Genomic DNA, 21289 nt, shown 5'->3' with positions numbered 1-21289 from the left:
ATCTTCCTCAGTGTTGTGTACACTGAATGGCAGCATCTCTCTCAGCTTTCAGGCAAGGGGTCTCTCCTGAGTATGGCACAGATTGGACCAGGGACTTTTCTGCATAAAGCCCTAACCCGGAGCTAACTCCTGTGTGAAAGGACTGTGAGCTCAGTTTAGTTCAATGATTCCCAGCTCGGAATATGCTCAGAGGACCCTGTTTTTTTATTGTAACACAACACATCTTTTTGCATCTAACTCTGGTTAGTACGTCTTGGGTAACCAAAACAAACTAAAACAAAGTACTGTATTTTTTGCTCTATAAGACTCGCTTTTTCCCTCCTTAAAAAGTAAGGGGAAATGTGTGTACGTCTTATGGAGCGATTGCAGGCTGCACAGCTATCCCAGAAGCCAGAACAGCAAGAGGGATTGCTGCTTTCACTGCGCAGCGATCCCTCTTGCTGTTCTGGCTTCTGAGATTCAGAATATTTTTTTTCATGTTTTCCTCCTCCATAAACTAGGTGCGTCTTGTGGTCTGGTACGTCTTATAGAGCGAAAAATATGGTAGACCCGACAAGTCTTTAAAGCCTTGCTTGTAAAGCATTGCACGCATTGGTATTTCGGTAGATTAACAGAATGCTTTCTTTCTGCTTCCAGATGACAATATGGATTACGTCGATAGCGAGCGACGACCGCACTTCCCTCAGTTCTCTTACTCGGCCAGCGGAACGGCTTAGTGTTTCATTTATCCATTCACAGGAACCAATCAGACTGCATTTTGGGGACCTTATAATTTCGACGGACACTAGAGATCTCTCTACGATACATGATTTGCAAACTATGTTTGTACTACAGTTTAGTTGAATTTGTAGGAAGCCTCACAGGTTGTGTATTTAAAACAATCCTGATGCATTTTTGAATCGGAATCTCTGAAGCAATTTTGAGGAAGGAAGACAAAGGATCCACTCATAGAGCGCAATTAAAAATGTAAGAAAAAGGCTTTTTCTTCTGAAAAACGACCTTTTTTGGTTTTTAAGAATATGCACCAAAACTGTTTTCTTTCTAGCAGTTTCAGATTTTCCATTATTATTTGGTTTTGGGGGTTTTTTGTGGAAAACTTTATTAAAAAGTTAAAAAAAGAAGAAGTTTAAGGTTTTCAACCTAGCAGCAGCAGTGACCATTTGAGAAAACCTCTTTTTTTAATTTATTGCATACCATTTCATTATGTAAGTAGTGAACCTGCACTCTGAATAATTAGATATATTTAGGATGAGAGACAGATTTAGGTAGTGCAATACAAGCAACAATGCAAAAATAGCCGGAACAAACTCTGGAGATAACAATAGGTTCAGCCGCTATTTGGACAGAAATGAAACAAAAAAATGTCAGCAAAGTTAAGATACTAATTATAGGAATGGCACTAATGGCCTCAATGAGGTAAAATCAGAACTGATAGTTATGCTACCACGCCTTCTTAAAAGACAGTACACAGTTACATATCAAATGGAGCTGTATGGAACTTTATCCATATTTTGCAGTGCACTGGGGGGTAGTCTACTAAAGGCAGCGAGTTTTAATTATTCCATCTGAGTGTATTTATCTAGGTTTAATCTTGCTGAATACCAGCAGATATCCACGGGCATTTTCTCTTGCCATGGGCCACGTTGAAACCAGCAGAAGTCGTACAAGGGTCTTTCTGCACTCATCTTCCCAGACTATATTCTCATCCCAGTTTCCTACTAGTTGTGCCTTGGAGAAACGAGCCAGTTTTACCAACTTCAACTGGGGAAAAACACCCAAACCCAAACGCTTCTTAGTTGCAGAATTGACCAGCAGAGAGAGGGGTGGGCAGGCATGCCTGTATATTAAATGACAAAAGGAAAGGGGGGGAATGCCGACAGCAACCGCACAATATTCTTAAGCGACAAAACACCTTGCCAAACGAGTTGACAAGTCAAATTTCAGGCACCGAAGCCATAGCTTTGTTCGTATATTTATAAAAGGCAGTTCTAAAAATGGGAACGTGAAATGCACGTTGATAGTACTACATCCATGTGTTCCGTCACTCGCTTCAGTGTACATTTTTAATGATTATTTTTAGGGGGTGGGGTGGGGAGGAAAGCTCTTGGATCCAGGGGTGGAGAATGTGTGGCCCTTTGGATGCTGCTGTGCTCGCTCTCAGGGGCCGATGAGCATTGCGTTCCAACAACATCCATGCGCCTGCAGGTTCCCCATCCCTGGTGAGGAGGAAGCTCTGCCCTTTGCAGTTGCAGATGGGTGTAAAAAAAACAACACTGGGTGAAACTTCCACATGTTCGAAAAGCCAGCTCTCTTCCCCCATGCCCTGCCCTTTATTATCACTTCGTTTTGCATTTTCACAGAAGCCACCTCATTTTGAATCTGCCGGACGTTTGTAACTAAATTGTCTCTTTGCCTTTTGACACGGGCCAGGATTTCTGAATGCTCGCTTGTGCCGCGAATGAGTTTATTCAGTTGTGGCTTTATGTTCTTTTTAGATATGCTTTTGTTTCTGTTCTCTTATCTGTGCAAAAAAGTTGATTGAATATACTGCAGTTCCTTAACACCTTTTTTTTTTTTAATTTGAAAGGGAATGTACCCTCAAGTTTTCCCTCTACATGAAATCCCATCATTTTGTGTGTGCTTTTTTGTTTGTTTTTTACAACATTCAACTCTAGTATTTTTACTTATGATATGAAAGTTTCCCTCAAAATACTTCAATAAAATGTGCTTTAACAAGTTAGCTCAGGCCTTGCCTTTGGTGGAACAATGCAGACTTTTGAAAGAGCAAAACTCTATGCACCTTTTTCTCTCTGCCTGCTGTGCAATGGATTTGGGAGAGCCTTGCTAAAGGCTGAATTATCAGCCTGCTATAAGAAGGTGGGGCACACAAGTTGTTGCCAAGAAACTACAGTGGTACCTCGGGTTAAGTACTTAATTCGTTCCGGAGGTCTGTACTTAATGTGAAACTGTTCTTAACCTGAAGCACCACTTTAGCTAATGGGGCCTCCTGCTGCTGCTGTTCTCATCCTGAAACAAAGTTCTTAACCTAAAGCACTATTTCTGGGTTAGCGGAGTCTGTAACCTGAAGCATATGTAACCCGAGGTACCACTGTACAGTAGAAAAAGGAGCAGACCGAGGCGTGTGTTTGATTTTACATTATAAGTAAAATATATATACCTGCCATAAAAGTCGGGGTGGGGGTAGGCGAGAGCTCGACCATAATGAGAACTTCGTTTCCAGCAAATACAAAATGGGAAGTGTTTAAGGAGCGTCTCATTAGCAGGTCTTTGTCACAAAGATCCCACGACCAGGAGACTGATCAGGCTTGGTACAGAGATGCGCAAGAAGCCATGCTGCTGAGATCAAGCGAGTGAGTGTGAAAGGAGGAGGGTGGGAAGGGGGAAAGCTGGTCAGGGGAAACAGGGCCGAAGCTTGAGAAAAAAGTCTCTCCAAAGAAAAAGCTGCTACGAAGGGTTCACTTGTGCAATAAAATCTGGCTGAGAGCAGCATATGGGGTTTTTTAAACACACACACACGGCAAGCTTTCAGATCCAAAACCTGCTTTACAACAGTGGATTTTTACTACTTGGACATAAATGTGGCTGCTCTAGCTTGAAATAAAGATACTCTGATAATTAACCAATCCCAAAATGCAGCCTGCTATAACTTGCTCTCCCTCAGCATTTTCCGTCACGACTTTTTCCTGATGGGTGTCCAATGTGAAACTGATCTTTAAAAGTTCAAAATACCTAAAGTTTCCTACTTACCTGTTCCCTATGTAATGCAACTGGTGTCATGAACAACCATTTGGCATCATTTATGATATGACTCGTGACCACTTAGTGTAGTATCAGGAGAGTCTACAAGTTTGTGGTTGAGTCTCTTTGAAGGTTATGTGAGCAGGGTTGTTTCAGCTTTTCATGCATACCCAAACACTCTTACTTGGAAGGGAGTTAAAATAAGTCATATGAGTAGGTTTATAAAAATATATATAAAACAATTTAGATGGCTCATTTCTTTACTGCTAACAAAGCGTTATTTAAGAACTGGGGAGTAGAGAGAAACAAACTGAATCTGGACAGTCTGTTTAAAAGTAGTATTGGATGCTGCAGATACGAGATACTTAAATGATTCAAGCCACTGAAAAAGGAGGTTTTACAGTGAATAGTTTGAATCAAATTCTGACCACCTCAAAGTTTAGGGCCATGGGAAGATGCTTTATTCAGTCAGATTACTGGCCCCTGTAGTTCACTTTTGTCTACACTGTCTGGCAACAGTTGTCCATTTGTCTCAGCCCGATCTAAAAAAGCCACGGATCAAACCAGACAACGCATCTGAAGAATGAGCTCTCCCTCGAGTTTCAGCCTTCTATTACGTTGCTTTTCTAAGGAATTGAATAAAACTCTTCTGCCTTATCAGAACAGATGCCAGCAAGGCTAGCCAAATGCACCCTCCATGAGAGATAATATAAAAAGTTTATTCTATTAAAATTAGTTATAGAAATATACACTATTTATAAAGTGGCACCACAATGTCACAGTAGCAAGACGGAGGGTGGGGCGGGAATTGTCCAGCTATTTAAACAAACAAGTTCCTTTACAGATCCTGGAGATAATTATGTCCTTAAAACTTAAGTCATTTCAAGCATTTTAGTCCTCAAACATGGAGCAGCCATTGCAAAGTATTCGCTCGCCAACGTCATTGGACCTAGAAGAAAGAAGGTAACAGGCAATTCAGTGCATCTTTCGGTTCTGTACAGTTTAGGAAGAGAACACCAGCTCCACCTCTACCACATGCAAGGAAGTCGTGAGGCTGAATAAATTAAGCTGTGGGGGAAGCCGAAAAACCAAAGAATCGCCTTGCTGGATTAAATCGAGGCCCACACCAGAATAACCTGTACACGCAGGATGTATTTAGCTACGGTGGGAAACTGCTTTAAGAAATGTAGGTGGGCAGGTGTAACCGTGAACTCCTGCAACAAATTAAACAATGGCACAGTTCTCATGCAATGCTAAGCCATACAATGGCTAGGCATGGCTAAACCAAAAGTGTGGATACTCATAGGAACATCATAAGCCTGCTTCACTCCTCCCCTGCTTAGTTCCAGGGAGATCAGCAACAGCAGGAACAGATAGTGTGTGGGTATTTGGAGGGGGAAAATCACTCAAACTCATTCATGCTTACTCATGGTTCAATTTCATGTTGGCTGCAGGGGAGCTTATTTATGTATATTCTTTTCCTCCCAAAGCAGCCCAGGCTGGGAAGCCTCCCTATTCGGCCCACAAGGCTGTTGATGCCAAAGCCAAGCCCATCTCTTGCCCTTTACCTGTGGGCCAGGTAAAGGCTTGCTGCCTGGCAGAAGTGGATTTTGCACACAGTGCTAATCAGCTGGTTGTCAGTGCTTGCAACGGCCTGTGCCTTTGCTCGCAAGTTTGATTTGCCACACTGTTAAAACAGCCTGGAAGGGCTAGGGACTTGGCTCACTGGTGGTTGGAAGTGGTTCTCCAGCCCCGCTCCAGGGCATGAGAAAATTTCTGATGCCAATATTTGCAGGGAGTTCTGCTAAGCTAGACTGCCTTTCCCTCTCCTCAATTTTCTTAATTACCTAGGTTCAAACTACAATCCAAGGTTCAAAGGCCACTGCATTTATGACACAATGGGCCAATGCTTCCTTACAGCTTTTGGCATATGTCTCACTCCAAACCAATTTTGCGGGGAATACATTCAGCATGCAGTGTGTCCCAAACCAACTGAAGGAAGTTTTAACTCATGCCTAGTCCGCATGGACACTTACTCTGTAACAGAACACAAGGAGCAAGCAACTACATGGCAACAGCTGCAGAGTTTGCTGCAATTGTGGCATATGTGCCGATCGCACTGAGAGCAAGTTTCTTTGACGTCAACTGTTCTTATGCATGAGGAGCAGGCCGTGGAAACGCATTCCGGCAGAGCTGTGTAGAAACATACAGATTGTATGTTAGAATAGATTTCAGCATCAAGTGTCAGAAAAAGCACCCATTTCAGAAAGCAGATGGCAATCTTCAAGCCATCTACGTAGAATTGTAGAGCTGTAAGGGACCCTGAGGATCATCAAGTCCAAGGTTCTGCGATGCCAAAATCTAAACTAGATGGTACATATGGAATCCCATTGAGCTGCTCTGAAGGGAGGAATTGTGCCTGCTGTTCTTCACAGACCACCTGAATATGCCCTGTGAGCCTCAGTTTGCTCCCTACGCCACACAAATATCAAGGCTTACAGTTCCTCCCTTCAGAGAAGCCCAACTGGAGCAAGTCAATTGCTCTATACAGTGGTACCTCGGGTTAAGTACTTAATTCATTCCGGAGGTGCGGACTTAACCTGAAACTGTTCTTAACCTGAAGCACCACTTTAGCTAATGGGGCCTCCTGCTGCTGCCATGCCGCCAGAGCACGATTTCTGTTCTCATCCTGAAGCAAAGTTCTTAACCTGAGGTAATATTTCTGGGTTAGCGGAGTCTGTAACCTGAAGCGTATGTAACCCGAGGTACCACTGTACATGCATATCACAGTTACATCAAACTTAACAAAAAAAATTCCTTCCAGTAGCACCTTAAAGACCAACTAAGTTAGTTCTTGGTATGAGCTTTCGTGTGCATGCACACTTCTTCAGATATGTTTTAAATAAAATGCATGGTATCTGAAGAAGTGTGCATGCACACGAAAGCTCATACCAAGAACTAACTCAGTTGGTCTTTAAGGTGCTACTGGAAGGAATTTTTTTTGTTTTGACTATGGCAGACCAACACGGCTACCTATCTGTAACCAAACTTAACATTGCAAACCAATAGAAGAAAAGCAAACAGAAAAAGAATCCGCTGCACAGGTACTTGACAGCTGGCTAAATTTACTTACCTGTTTCTTTTGCACAGGGCTGTAGAAGTTTTCCATCCTGCCCAATTAACATTTGTCCGCTGCAACTAAGCCGAGAGCAAGCTTCTGGTCTGCTTGCAAGAAGCTCTGGAGACTGTGCTGCCACCGTGCTACCATTCCATGTGTTATCCATGTATGCCTGGGCACCCCTGAAGAGCAGCTGTTTCGTTTTCTCTGCAAAAAAGGACAAAGTGGGAATGGTAACGGAAAACTATCTCGAACTGGTTTCCCACTCCACTGAATATCATCTTCCCCAAGAAAGAAAGAAGTCTGCTGTATCAAATTATGACATGCTCTCCTACCCAGAAATGGGCTTCCATTTCAGAGGAAAGGAAAGAACAAAGCTGCCCATCTAGTTCAGCAAAAGAGGAGCCCATCTAGTTCAGCAAAGTTTATGGGAGTTGCCCAGACACCAAGGACTGAATCCAGAACCTGGCATGTTCTTAGATGTCACAGTCATGCATGATAATAATCCAAGCAAGTAATAACTACCAGCAGTAAGGATCTTCTGCCAAATTTCTTAAACATTTCCATCCCCTCCCCCAAAGCAATTCAGCAACAGTTTTTAGTTCTGTCAGGAGAGCATTGAGACTCTTGATCACAGGGTCGTAGGTTTGAGCCCAACATTAGGCAAAAGTGTCCTGCATTCTTCTTTGGCAACCACTCGTAGCCAAGTAAGATTGTCTTCCAAAGCAGGGTTTTGGCAGCGAGTCCATAAGTGACTGTGGAGGCCAGTTCTGGATCCACACGTTCTTCCACGGTGTGGACATAGGTTTCCGGGCAGGAGTTGATCATGGTGAGGGTTTGCAAATTATGCCTTCCTCTTAGCACATTTCTCCCTTTCGTCCTGAGTTTGAGTGTCTTCAAAGCCCATGACACCTTTGGTTTTAACCTTTAAAGCTCTATGCGGCGTAGGACCCACGTACCTACGGGACCGCCTCTCCTGGTATGCCCCACGGAGGACCTTAAGGTCCACAAATGACAACATTTTTGAGGTCCCAAGTCACAAGGTGGTTAGGTTGGTCTTAACTAGGGGCAGGGCCTTTTCAGTACTGGCCCCAACTTGGTGGAATGCTCTGTCACAAGAGACTAGGGCCCTGCAGGACTTGACATCTTTCCGCAGGGCCTGCAAGACAGAGCTGTTCTGCCTGGCCTTTGGTTTGGACTCAGTCTGACCCTTATGTTTCCCTCCCCTTTTTGGTTTTGACTTTTAAAATGAGGCTGCGTTTTGAATTGCATTTTAACCTGTATTTTAAATTGCTATTTTTCTTTTTTCTTATTATGTTTTTACTGAAATTTTATTGGTGCTAGACACCCTGAGCACGGTTATTATTATTATTATTATTATTATTATTATTATTATTTGGCTGTTCTCCAATTGCAGCACTTGCAGAGTCGTAAATTCAAGTCCAACATTGAGCAAAAGTGTCTTGCATTGCAGGACGTAGGACTAAATGACCCTTGTGATCTCTTCTAACTTTAAAATTCTATGACCACATCATAGGAGAAAAGGAAGGCTGATTCTTTATGCTACCTACAGATCCCTTGCTAGGTTCCGAGAATGTGAAGTAGCTCACAACTTGCCCAGATGGCAACAACCCAAGTAACAGACCCTACTTTCCCAATACCGTATCCCCATCAGAGTTCAAACCCCCATTATGAGAACACCAGTCCACATTTCAGTCACTGCTCATTACTCACAGGATAAAGCACTGACCCCAGATTCCTCTCACACAGGAACAAAAACAAACATATGCAACTCATCTGCACTTTGTACTTTATCAACTTATTATACCACAAACTCTTACAACCAGCAGTTGTTACTTAAAGTCAAGGGGGTTTTTTTATGTCCAAGCAACAGCTTATACAGTAATAAGAACCTGATTTCCCAACATGCATTGCATTCTTAGATTTAAACGTGTAATAGTTATACCAGCTTTGACATTTAAAGGTTTTTACGTTGCTGCAGCTGTGTTAGTTGTGGCACAAAGAACACTGTGGCAAAATTAGGGCATAGGAAATGCGGCGTAGGGTGAAAATGAGGGGCAGAGACAGAATATTTGTGTAGAGGGAGGGCGGGAGGATATATGCACCTTCCACCAGATGCATGTGCACAAAAGCAAAGCTGTGTGGTTTCACACACAAAAGCACACCAATGTGCGATGTAGATAAAGGCGCATGAATAAACATGCAAATAAAAAGAAAGTGAGGTACGATGGAGATCAAACCAAATTAATTAGCATGGAGCTGGAAATCTTAAAATCACATTGCAGAATCTGCCAGGAGAGATCACACTGCAGAATATAACCAGGATTAAAGTTAGAGAGTGCAATGCAGAGTGGCTCTGCAACAGGAGTCACCAACTTTGGGGGGACCTTGGGCACCACACACACACACACACGCAATCAAGTACACAACTTATTCTATTGGTTAAAATAGAATGCTCATTTCAAGCCTAACTTCAAAGTGGAGTGGCAACCACAGCTTTACGGAAATGTTTATTTCTATCCATTTCAATTTGCATGTGGTTTCCAAAGCAAGGGGAACTAGGCTGTCACAGCCTCCCCACCAACTGCTTGTGCTTCCTTGACAGGTTGAAGAGAGAGAAAATATATCTCTGCTCCTTTGCTGAGTAGTACTTTAATCCTATTTCCCTCTTGTAAAAAGGCCCTGTTTACAGAACCCGATTCAGCATCCACATAAGATGCAAGGCAAGCAGCACAATTGCATTACCTAGGCGCTAGTGCCCCCAAGGGAGGATTTTGGGGTAGAAGTCCAGAGCAGTAAGGCAGCAGAATCAGGAATCTCCCTCCCAAAACACAGCAGAGCTGGTCTGCCATGTGTTTCATCACACGATGCCCATTCCTATCCTAAAGAGTCGAAGGCAGTTAAGAGAAGTCGGGAGTGTAAAAATCACTGAATTGTACCAGTTGCCGCATCAAGCACTTGATCCCTTACCTTTCCCGTCCCGACCTGGCCACAGTGATGCATGCGACGGTCACCTCCAGGCTTGACTACTGAAATTCGCTCTACACGGGGCTGCCCTTGAAGCTGTCCCAGAAACTCCAGCGGGTGAAGAATGCTGCAGTGAGGCTCCTCACGGGGTCTCTGCCATGGGAGCATATTCACCCAGTGCTTTTCCAGGTGCACTGGCTCCCGGTGGAGTACAGGGTCAGATTTAAGGTGCTGGTTTTGACCTTTAAAGCCCTTCACGGCCTAGGACCTCATACCTACGGGACCGTCTCTCCTGGTATGCCCCACGGAGGACCTTAAGGTCCATAAATAGCAACACCCTAGAGGTCCCGGGCCCTAAGGAAGTTAAAATTAGCCTCAACCAGAGCCAGGGCCTTCTCAACACTGACTCCGTCTTGGTGGAACGCTCTGTCTCATGAGACCAGGGCCCTGCAGGATCTGATTTCTTTCCACAGGGCCTGTAAGACAGAGTTGTTCCATCTGGCTTTTGGCTTGGAGTCAATTTGATTCCCTCCCCCTCTTTCTTTTTCCTTTCTCCTCCTGTGATGAGGCTGCATTTTAATTGTTTTAATGATGTATTTTAATCTTGTTTTTAAGCTGTATTCATTCAACTCGTTTTTATTATTGGTTGTTAGCCGCCCTGAGCCCAGCCTTGGCTGGGGAGGGCGGAATATAAATAAAATGTATTATTATTATTATTGCCACTAATTCCTGGGTGCGTGCAGAGTGCTCTCCTTTCATAAGAAAAAGCAGGAAGGTTCGAGGTCAAGCACCTCTATACTTAGAAATGCTGGGAGGCGGGGGGGGGAGGGTGTCTCCGCTTCAAGAGAGAACCCACTGATCCCTGGACATGTGCAGAAAGAGAGACCAGGCAGGCTTAATTAGGTGTGCGCTTAGCAGGGAAAGGCTGAGAGGTGCAGAGGAGAGGGAGGAAATCTCTTCAAACAACGCCCTCCAGGAAAGAAACACTGCCCCTGGGCATGTGCAGAGTGTTTTCCCTTCAGAGGAAACAAACACCAGGCAGGCTTGAGCTGCGTGCTTAGCAAAGGCTGGGAGATGCGGAGACGGAGGACTCTCTTCACACAACTCCCCCTTCCAGATTAAAAGGGGCTTTTGCTCCATTCTGCTCCTTTCCCCCTCACCCCGCTGAAGCGTCCAGTTCTCGCGAGAGTATGAACTCAGTTCTCGCGAGAGTGAAACACTGGTCAAGCAACGGCGCCCTTGACCAAAGTTTCATCCTCGCGAGAACACGGCTCCGAGACCCTCCCTCGCGCCCAACCGCCGCCGCCTCCTCCTCACCGAAGACCTCGCGCCGGTAGCGCTCGCCCTGGACGCCCTGGCTCAGCTCCCTCAGCCGCACGCGGGTCTTCAGCTGCACCGGGGAAGAGTCCCCGAACGGGCAGGAGCGCTTCGGCATCCCCTTCCCCTCACGCCACGCGCCCAAGGAGACCAGCGGAACCAAAAGACGACGCCGGCGGGGAAGCGCTGGCTTTTTATATGTAGCTGGCTGGGCCCTCCCGCGCGGGAAAATAGCAGCTGCGGCGACGGCGACGCAAAACAAACTTCTTTCGGATCACGCCGCCACGCACCCCGCCTACTGCAACGTCACGGCGCGTGTCAGCCAATAAGGAAGGACGCAGAGCGGCGTTGAAAGCACAGGTAGGCGGGGCAGTGGGCGGGATTTCTGACAGGGTCTGTGGGCGGGGCTCTAAGCAGGGGAACCGTAGCCCTGATGTCACCGCTAGGGGGTGGTGCCGAGGCTCTGCCGTGTAAGGTAAGTCGTACCGTTGCTATATATGTATATATATATATATATTTGTAAACCGTTTTCTGGCTTTTCTTACGATCAGACGCTGAATAAATGCTTATGGAATTTTCTATTTCATTAATAAAATGAAAAATAAAATAATAAAATAAACATTTCTATTTCATTGGGCTTGGCTTGTTGCGTTGCTGATTTCGTGAGATGTTCATTTAATTAAAGGGCGCAGCTGCGTACAGGTGAGAAGAACCTCACCAAGGAGTTTACTCTTCAAAATGTTGCAGCAAGAAAGTAACTATTCCCAAACGCGGCTTCCTTCTTTCTTAAACCATCTTCTCCTGCACTTACCTCTTTGTGTGCTTAGAAACCACACTGTGCCCGTGTGAGCTCATACCTGCCCCTCCTTGCTTTCAAATTAAAAACCTAGATTGAGGTTTCCTTTGCAACCCCTTCTTGAACATAGATACCAGGGCAGGGGTAACTGGCCAGTAAACTGTACGCCTTTGAAAACTATACAGAAACGTCAACTGGTGCAAGGCACAGTAGCTAAATCTGGAATCTCTGCCAGATCTGGGGAGCACTTTGCCCCTCCCAATCTTTATTTATTTTACAATTTTTTGTGCTTTTTTCTTGTATTTTGGGGAACTCAGCAGGGAACACATGGGCATATTTTCTTAGGAAACCGGGGGCAGGGGACTCGAGGCTGGTGAGCGTGAGGGGTGTGGGTAGCACAGCATAACCAGGTACTGAGTCAGGTTGTTGGTCTTCACCTGCAAAGCATTCCCTATGATGGGCAGTGGAGGTGTGCCAGGTGACAGCCACTTCACATTCTCTGGCATCCTGCTGCTCCTGAAGTTTCTGGAGTTCAATGGCAGACAGAGCTGTTCCACTAGGCCTTTGGTCAGGGCGCAGCCTGACCCCCTCCTCTGGCAATCTGCACAGAATTTTGCTTGATGGTTGCCATTAATTTGATCTTAATTTGATTTTAATTAATTTTATAATGAATGTTTTTAGAATGTTGGACTATTTTGATTGTTGTTAGCCGCCCTGAGCCCAGCTTCGGCTGGGGAGGGCGGGATATAAATTATTATTATTATTATTATTATTATTATTTAATAATAATTTTTATTAAATTTTTCCTTTACAAATTGATCAACACAACCATGTTCTCAGATTTCCAGTTTTTGTACTTCCACCAGCTCTTCCACCAATCATCCATATTTTCTATCTTTACGCATTTTTTATATATGTTGCCAATTAATATTATCCTTTCATCTCTATTTCTTTTTTACAATACACCTTTAACTATCACAAAGCCTCTTTAAAACCCACTAGCGTTGTCTGTTCATCACATATGTTTTTCAGATAATCCGTAAACTTTCCCCAGTCCTCAATGAACTTGTGATCCCTTTGGTATCTAATTTTCCCAGTCATTTTGTCCAATTCTGGGTAATCCATAAGTTTCATTCTCCACTCTTCAAGGGTCGGTAGCTCCTATTGTTTCCATTTTTGGGCCATTAATATTCTTGCCGCTGTTACTCACTGGCTTTATTTTGCAGGAGCGGAATTACCCTGGCAGGAACTTTGGAGAGCTGAGGACTGACGCCCCGGGTATGCTGCTCTAATGACTAGGAGGATTGTGCAGCTTTGCCTTCCCATTATTTTTTGTCTTCCTAGATCCTCTTCCTCTGCTGTCTTCTTTTGGCTGTCTACCACAAACGCCAATCACTACTAACCTGATGGCAGACAGTTTGAGGTGGTACCCATGACATTCTTAGTTTTCCAAATGTGCCCTTGGGTTCTAAAAGGCTGGCGCTAAGATTATTTAATGAAACCAGCAACATGGAACATACATTTTACCAATGTTAACCACTGTTAAAAGATCTCCCATCTGCTTAAGGTACAATTCAGGATTCTCTTTTTTCTTTAAAACACAGTAGGTAGTAGATTAGATCAAGGACTATCTGCTCCACATTACAGACTGCAGCACATATATTTTTATACTGGCGAGGCATTTGTATACTGGGGTAAACTATTTCCAGGTGTGGTTTTACTGATATTTTATGCTGCTTAGTTGTTACTGTTACAATATTGTGATTTATATTATGTGTTGTTTTGCATGATTGTTTATTGGTTACTAGCTACCCTGAACTCAAGATGGGAGGAAGGCCAGGATCTAAGAAACTTGAGTAAAAAAATATGGACCTGCCCAGTCATTAAGATCTCCTTCAGAGATTAAGGGCCTTTGCTATGGATTTGCCCAGCTGTAGAACCCTTTCCCCAAAGAGGTTTCAGCTGAGCTTTTGGGACCAGGTTAAAAGAGTTTAACTGACCTCTTTCTTCTGCCACACACAAAAACCAAGTTGATGTAAAAGCCAGAACTGCCCCTTGGACATACATTAGCTAATTTGCCACATATTCTCATGAACAGCAGTGGAATATTGATCAAGATTTTCTGTGAATGCAAAAGAAGACTCAAGAGACCAAATTCTTACTCTTGTAAGGCTTTATAAAGCAAAGGAAAGAGCTGTAAGATAAAAGCGTACAGCCCTATTGACCATATACAAAAATAAATCAAGAGAACACTTCTAGTGCATCTGTTGAACTGTGTGCACCCAGCTAGTATCAGCAAGTGTGATATAGAGCATCATAAAAGTGTTATGCATGGAACCTGACCTTTTTACTGTAGTCCTTGCTGTGATGCACAATTAAGACATTTTCACTGTCTTGCCATGCTGTCCTCAACCCTATTAATTCAACCGTACCAATTTGCTTCAGGTTATGAATATTAAATGTAACCTGTGAAACTAATTATAAACAAATTTCAAGTGAATGTTCAATATAATATTTAACAGGATACCGTCAAGAGAGTAGCATGCATTGTACAGAAACACATTTCTTATGCTGCTTTGAATCATTGTGCACTGTAACATGATTCCCTAATAAATAAAAATAAATTGAATTTTATTCAGTGCTATTACTTACTGAGAACAGATTGCAATTAAAATAACTTAATAACATTCCTCATAGATTAGTTAAAACAGAATAAGGCTACAGAACAAAAGGTCAACTGTGATTTAGTGCAAACTAAAAAGCCTGATGTCATTGGGCATGATGTGCTAGTGAGTTCTTCCATGCCAGCTCCACTGAAGTGAATGTGATTTATCAAAGCAAAGTTCTTGCACAGCTCACATTAATTTCACTGGATGTTGCATGGGAACACTTCCCAGTAGACTGTGGTTCATGTTGCCCCAGGTTAGGCTGCTCAACTGACACAGACTTTGGAAAGAGTTTAAGCATCCTATATTGCAAAACTGCAGCAGCTTTCTTCTATTGCAGCAGCTTTCTATCTGTTGAGGATCCACTAGCTCTGGATAGTCTATTGCAATCAGGAGATTGGACAAGATGGCCTACAAGGACCCCTCCTCCTCTTACAATTCTGTATGCATCTTGTTAGTAGTGTAAAAAAAAATATGTCAAATGGGCAAAGGTAATGGACAACAGTGCCATTTCAAATTACAAAGCAGTAAGCAAGCCACAAGGTGCCAGTCACTCCTAAGTGATTATAGAGCAAAGCTTGATAACTGCAAGGCAAAAGGCCACTTTGGTGGACTTTGTCCAAATGCATATATGCCAAGGCACCATGGCTTGAGGGAAGAATTCTTGGGCTATTTGTGACAGCAACGAAAACTGACTTGGCAGTGGTCCTCCTGTCAATCAAAAGTGCTTTTACAAATTATTTAACAAAACATTTAAGTCTCAAAGTTAAGTCAACATAATCTGTGAATCAGAAAGTTAGTCTTCTCAAATGGGTGAGGCCCACCGTCATTCTCATAAAAACATACAAAAATTATTCCAGAGCAGTCTGTTGCAGCAAACACAAAGAACCCCTTGGCACCTTAAAGACTAACAAGTGTATCATTGAGTACGGGCTAGAGCCTACTTTGTCGACATGAGGTAGGTAAGCAAGTATTACCTGCCATGTTACAACTGGCAAAACTAAGGCAGAGATAAGGACTAGGATCCAGAGTTGTAAAAGATTGTCCACAAGGTTTTTCAGCTCTCCTGACAGCAGTCTCCGTGAGAGGATGCCACCAAAAGAAAAAAATTAAGAGACACCTTTGTGCAAGCGCACACACTACTCTGGATCCCAGGAAAGGCAATGGTCACAGTCCAACCCACCAAAGCTCATTGCCTTTCACTGGGCTTAGGTGTGCTTTGTTCAGTGTTGAATTAACCATTAACTAATAAGCAGAAGGCAGTGAGAGTCAATGCAATGCTCTCTGTTCCTGAGTTTCTATTAGTTATGAATAACTAAACTATAACCTTCATTTCCAAGCTGTCCAAGGCAATGGTATTGCAAGGGGCAGGGGCCACAATCCCCCACAATAAAAACAATTCAGGGGCACCCAGTTGCAACACACCTTGGCTGCTTTCTTTTAGAACTGTATAGCCCTTTCTAGGGTTCAAGGCACTTCACAGGCAATATCTAGTTTTAATCCTTCAAACAACCTTGTAAGGCAAGTATGGTATGGATGGATGGACAGAGGCTGACACAACCTTTGCTACTGGAAGCAGTGACCTTAAAGTGCATCCAGACCAACATTCACCATTATGTCATTCCAGCTTGGCACTTCATTGCCCCACAACACACACATATTCATGGGGAATATGTGGTTGCAATGGCACAATTAATCATTATTTTTTTTAAATGGAGGCAAGCAGCAACAGATCCAAGCCCTAGGCCCTCTTCTTCACATGGATAACTACACAGAATAAATTAAAAAAACACACTGCTATTCTCCATGAACCAAAAGGATTCCTCCTTCATACACACTGCTTATTTTGCTGGGATTGGAGACATTCATTGTATTTAAAAGAATTCCTCCACAGTCCATAATAGCACAGCTCCATAGAAAAAAGCACTATCATTCTGTACTCATTATTTGAAAGGCTGATGAGGAGCCGCTCTAGTTAACTTGTTTTAAGAACATAAGAAGAGCCCCCTGGCTGAAGCAAGTGACCCTACAGGAATCACACAAACAGGACCAAAGTACAACAGACACTTTCCACTCTAGAACTGGTATTCAGATGTGGAGACAGAACACTGCCATGAGGGTTAGTAGATGACGATAGATAGATATCCTTCATTAATCTATCTGATCCTCTTTTAAATCTACCTATTTATTCTGTTGGTGATCAAGCAGCACAGTGGCAAGTAATGTTGGTGGAAGGGAATCCATGCTATGGCTTGGCAACATAGGCTCCAAGACCAGGGATCTACTCAGCTGTAATGAAGGATGTAGTGAAGCCACACCTTGTCCATGTAGTGATGCACTTCAGGATATGTTGCAAAGATTGGCTTCTCCGGGCATTTTCTTACTTTGCTGTGGTTTCTTTGTCCTTGTGCCTATTGCACAATGGCACAAAAGAGCACGATCTCTGAAGGACTTCATGTGGAGTGCCTATTGGGAAATATTTCAAGGGAAGCTCTTTATCCCTTAGGTCTGTCGGCTATTTTCAGTTTGACCCACTGCCAAAAAAAAGGACTTAAGCTATTGCCTTCCTTCCTCCCATGACATAACTTCTTTTGCATCTCTTCACCCTTTATATCTGAAGAGCTTTTATTTCTAAAATAAGAGAATTACTGAATTGTGCTGGCTTTTACACAAGTCCAGTGCTCCATAACCAGCACAAGTTTAAATGCCACATACATTGAACACTGCCATATTATTGCTTCCTGACATATGAATTGGAACCTCCTCCTTACACCTTCTGCAATCTGGAAGAAACTTCACTACTGGTAGCAAGTTGAAGAAATAATTCAGTGCAGGTTTGGCACTTTTTAAATGTGACCTTAAGATTCCCCTCCCCAATATTTCAGTTCTTATTCTGTGTTCCTAATTTTTGGATACATTTACTTGAGAATATGACAAGTACAAGGCATGTCTAATCATAGTCTAGGAAGAACAGCATCTTCATCTCTGTTTGGGTACAGAAAGGAACAGATGTACAATAAACTGCTTCTTGGCACATATGTTCTTTGTGTGTTTAAAAGAGCTGGATCATCGATTCCCTTGATTTTCCAACTCCAACCCATTTCACTGAAGAGGAGAGAAATAAAAAATTATTAGAACAATTACTTGGGAAGTAAACAACATAATGGAATCTATTTTATGATGTAATCCTAATGTGTAGATCAGAGTCTTCAAGAGCAAATGAACTCAGAACTGCAGTGTAGTAGCAGATAGACATTTTAACATTTAACAATTTATTCTTGTGATTTGCCTCTGAAGTTGTACAGACCTACTTCATTTTTTAAAAGGCACACAAAAAGCTTCTCCCTGCCCACTTCCCCCCACCATGCGAATGTTATACATCTCAGCTTCCTGCTTACTCACTTTTCTAAACTAAAAAGCCCCAAATGCTGTAACCTTTCCTCAAATGGGGTTGCTCCCTCCCGTTGATTATTTTGGTTTCTGAACTCCCCCCCCCACTGAATTCTACAACATCCTTTTTGAGGAGAGAGTACCAGAACTACACACAATATTTCAAAGGTGGCAATACCACAGATTTGCACAACAGCATTACGATATTGGTTGTTTTGTTTTCAGTCTTTTTCCTAATGACTCCTAACAAGAAATTCACGTTTTTCACAGTTGGACAATGGGTTGACATCTTCATGGAGGTATCCCCTGTGCCTTGAATATATATTGTTCCTGGTCAGTGACTGCCAGTTCAGATCCTGTAAATATTCAAAGCTGGCACAGGGATTTATTTACTTTTTACATGTTGTGGGGCAGGTGCCTTTTGGATTGGGGGGGGCACAGTCCAATGCAGAACTTCAGCATGGATGGCTCTAAATATTGAATAGGGAAGCATAGGAGAGGGGTCAATCGCTACAAGGTTTTTCTAGAGTACTGCAAACAGTGCTTGGGAACGGCTGATCTAGTCAAATCCCCCCAGGGCTGGAACAACTTTTCTGCCCAACTGGAAATAATTTTGCATGGTTTGGTGAACACATGGAATGCCTCCTAGGAAGAGTGCCAAAACGATATGTACCTGCCACCCCAACGTGGTTCTCCACAAACCGAATGTAATTTTGTGCTTTAGGTGGAAGTTCCTCCCATTTTCTGGCACTTGTTGTGTCGGTTTTCCACCCTGGCATCGTTTCATACTCCACCTCCACTTTCTGCAGTATTTCCTGGTTAGCTTCAAAAATGAGACAAAGAGAGGATGTTTCTATGAGCTCAATGGTTGCAATCAACTGGTATGAACAAAATTCAAAGTGTAATTGGCTAAATTTAAACTAGATAGCATGAGACATGTCTGGCAGCTCAGAGGTACAGCATGTGCTTTGCAAACAAAAAGATTCCTAGGTTCAATTTCTGAAGTCTCTAAGGAGGGCTGGGAAAGACTCCAACCTGAAACCCTGGAGAGCAACTGCCAGTCAGTGTCAATTGTGCTGAGCTAGATGGACCAATGGTCTGTCTTTATATAAGGACAACTTCCTATGTACACAGGGAATAATGGAGAGGGCATTTGTTTCTGTTTACCAAATTCCGGCACTTTTTAAAACAAATATGAAGTCAACTTTAGAGACTTGTTGACACAAGCAACAACACTAATTGTAGATTTGTAGAGTTGGGAGGGACCACAAGGGTCATCTAGTCCAACCCCCTGCAATGCAGGAATCTTTTTGCCCAAGGTGAGGCTCAAACCCACAACCCTGAGATTAAGAATCTCATGCTCTACCAGCAGAGCTGTGTGCATACACTTGTAATGTAGCAGTTAAAAGGAGGAAGGGGAGGAAGCCTGATATTAAGAAACTATTTAAGCAATCGATACATACCTGGAAAATATGGAATTCTTTTGCCACCCAGCTTGTAAGCTACACCAATTTTGATTTCATCAAATACATCCAGAATATCCAGTTTTGTTAATGCCAGGCTGCCCAAAAGAAACATGAGGTAAAATTACATGTAAAACAAATCCTCACTCAACACCTTCTTTAATCCCCTCCATCTGTCTTCATCTGAATTCATTCGGCCAAACTGAATGAATAAATATGAACACGAGTAATCATGGAATAAATAATAAATAGGCATATTATTGGTACATTAATAAACATGTTCAGAAACTTTGCAGAATATGAAGTCAAGCATTACATGCATGTATTTTAAAGGTTAGGTACGATTTGTAAGTATCAAATGCATTTTAAAAACCTGAATGCGGTGTGGGGGTGATTTTTTAAATTTCTTATTGATTGCTGGAACCAACCCAAATTTGGAACCTCAAGAGCAGACTAGGAAACCACTTCTAGGGCATGCTCATTGGGCCAGTGCAAATGTAACTTGACCCTTGGGCTAAGGGGTTAGGGGCAGACCATGGAACTGCATGCCCTCTTGCTTCAAAACCCTCCTCTCTCAAGCAAGCATTCTCATCACCATGTTTTTCGGTTAGGTCAGCAGCCTATGAACCTTGGTTAATGCTAATTGCTGTTCCAGCTTAGCTAAACTGTGCAGTGCAGAGTGTTGTATCCCCTCCCTTAATCTTGCCAAACTGCCAAGCAACTCCATGTTCACCTGGCCATGAACACGGTTTCCTTTTGCCTGGCTCTTATTGACTGCTTCACTCCTCCTAAACATTGTGAGGAGTGTATATTGCAATCCTGTCAGCAATTCCATATAGACGGATATTATCATCCTTATGACACCTGGAGCAATTGGCTCTTATCAATGCACAAAACATAAAACACTTTGCTAAGCTAATCTTATCTTAATGTTACCTACATATTTGTACTCCACGGGATAAAAAGTTATGAGTTCCAAGTGTAGCTCAAAATCTGTGATGCTTACGCAGTGAATCCGTTGATCATATGGGCGTATCTCAATATGACAAGGTCAAGCCAGCCACAGCGCCTTTTTCTGCCTGTGGTCACTCCCCATTCATGGCCTCGGGACTGTAAGAGATCTCCCATTTCCTGCCAGAGACAAATATTTAGGTGAGATTTCTGCAACATTAATCCTAAGCATCAGGCGATCAATGTAACATACTTGTTTTATTTAAAACTCAACAGGTGTGTGATGTACTAAAAACCAGAACTAGAAATCTAATTTCCATACTAATTACCGGTACGTATTTTTAATCTGAATTATAAAGTGTGTATTTTATCGCCAAATTTCTGCTTAATTGAACAATACAAATTAGGATGTTGGACTGTATGAGATGCCTGAATTTTGGTCCAGGAAGGAGAAATCTGATGGACATCACTGCATGTTTGCCTACCAGGGTTTCAAAAGAATGTGAACAGAAAAGATGGAGAAACACTACATACAGCGTTGAAAGCCAACATTAAGAATTGATATGTAAAATTATTTTCTGAGTCAAAAATATTATTTCATCAATCACTTATTCTTATTTATTTTTATTATATGTCTTCCACACCATTAACAGAAATTCTTTGAGAGGTCATAGGATAAAGGATGCTCAATTCAGATAATCCTTGCCTCCAAATGAAAGTTGGAGGATCAGAAAAGAGCATCCTCTTCCGCAGTAACCAGAGTTTACCCCAACATTCAGTTTGGCAAACCTTAGTTAGCATTTGCCCTCCAAACCAGAGTCAGAAACCCTTTTGAAAGTAC

The 21289-nt window shown here is 42.8% G+C and overlaps 3 protein-coding genes and 1 long non-coding RNA gene across 5 annotated transcripts in view; 2 read left to right on the top strand and 2 right to left on the bottom strand.

Moving 5' to 3' along the window:
* AKT1 (AKT serine/threonine kinase 1) overlaps positions 1-1862 on the top strand; it is a 109571-nt gene extending 107709 nt beyond the window's left edge. Inside the window, exon 14 of the mRNA XM_081913014.1 lies at positions 637-1862. Coding sequence (XP_081769140.1) covers positions 637-716 — 80 coding nt within the window. The 3' untranslated portion in view covers positions 717-1862. The remainder of the gene's footprint in view (positions 1-636) is intronic.
* Positions 1863-4197: 2335 nt separating this feature from the next.
* SIVA1 (SIVA1 apoptosis inducing factor) lies at positions 4198-11467 on the bottom strand. Its single transcript, XM_081915963.1, has 4 exons — positions 11183-11467; positions 6893-7084; positions 5796-5952; positions 4198-4708 (listed from the first exon to the last, which is right to left on the bottom strand). Exons 1-4 carry the CDS (start codon positions 11298-11300, stop codon positions 4651-4653), a joined length of 525 nt encoding a protein of 174 aa, XP_081772089.1. The 5' UTR covers positions 11301-11467; the 3' UTR covers positions 4198-4650.
* Positions 11468-11584: 117 nt separating this feature from the next.
* The window catches only part of LOC309373047, a 145473-nt gene continuing 135768 nt past the window's right edge, over positions 11585-21289 (top strand). For both annotated transcript variants that reach the window (XR_014169766.1, XR_014169767.1), the window contains exon 1: positions 11585-11657. This is a non-coding gene — a long non-coding RNA (uncharacterized lncRNA). The remainder of the gene's footprint in view (positions 11658-21289) is intronic.
* ADSS1 (adenylosuccinate synthase 1) overlaps positions 16673-21289 on the bottom strand; it is a 32391-nt gene continuing 27774 nt past the window's right edge. Inside the window, exons 10-13 of the mRNA XM_081913301.1 lie at positions 20504-20628; positions 19498-19595; positions 18708-18857; positions 16673-17749 (exon numbers count right to left, since the gene is read on the bottom strand). Coding sequence (XP_081769427.1) covers positions 17697-17749; positions 18708-18857; positions 19498-19595; positions 20504-20628 — 426 coding nt within the window. The 3' untranslated portion in view covers positions 16673-17696. The remainder of the gene's footprint in view (positions 17750-18707; positions 18858-19497; positions 19596-20503; positions 20629-21289) is intronic.

The sequence above is a fragment of the Podarcis melisellensis genome (genome assembly GCF_964234715.1).
Source record: "Podarcis melisellensis genome assembly, chromosome: 1".
NCBI lineage: Eukaryota > Metazoa > Chordata > Lepidosauria > Squamata > Lacertidae > Podarcis > Podarcis melisellensis.
Note: the sequence above shows the minus strand (reverse complement) of the source record. Positions and strands in the feature narration are given on the sequence as shown.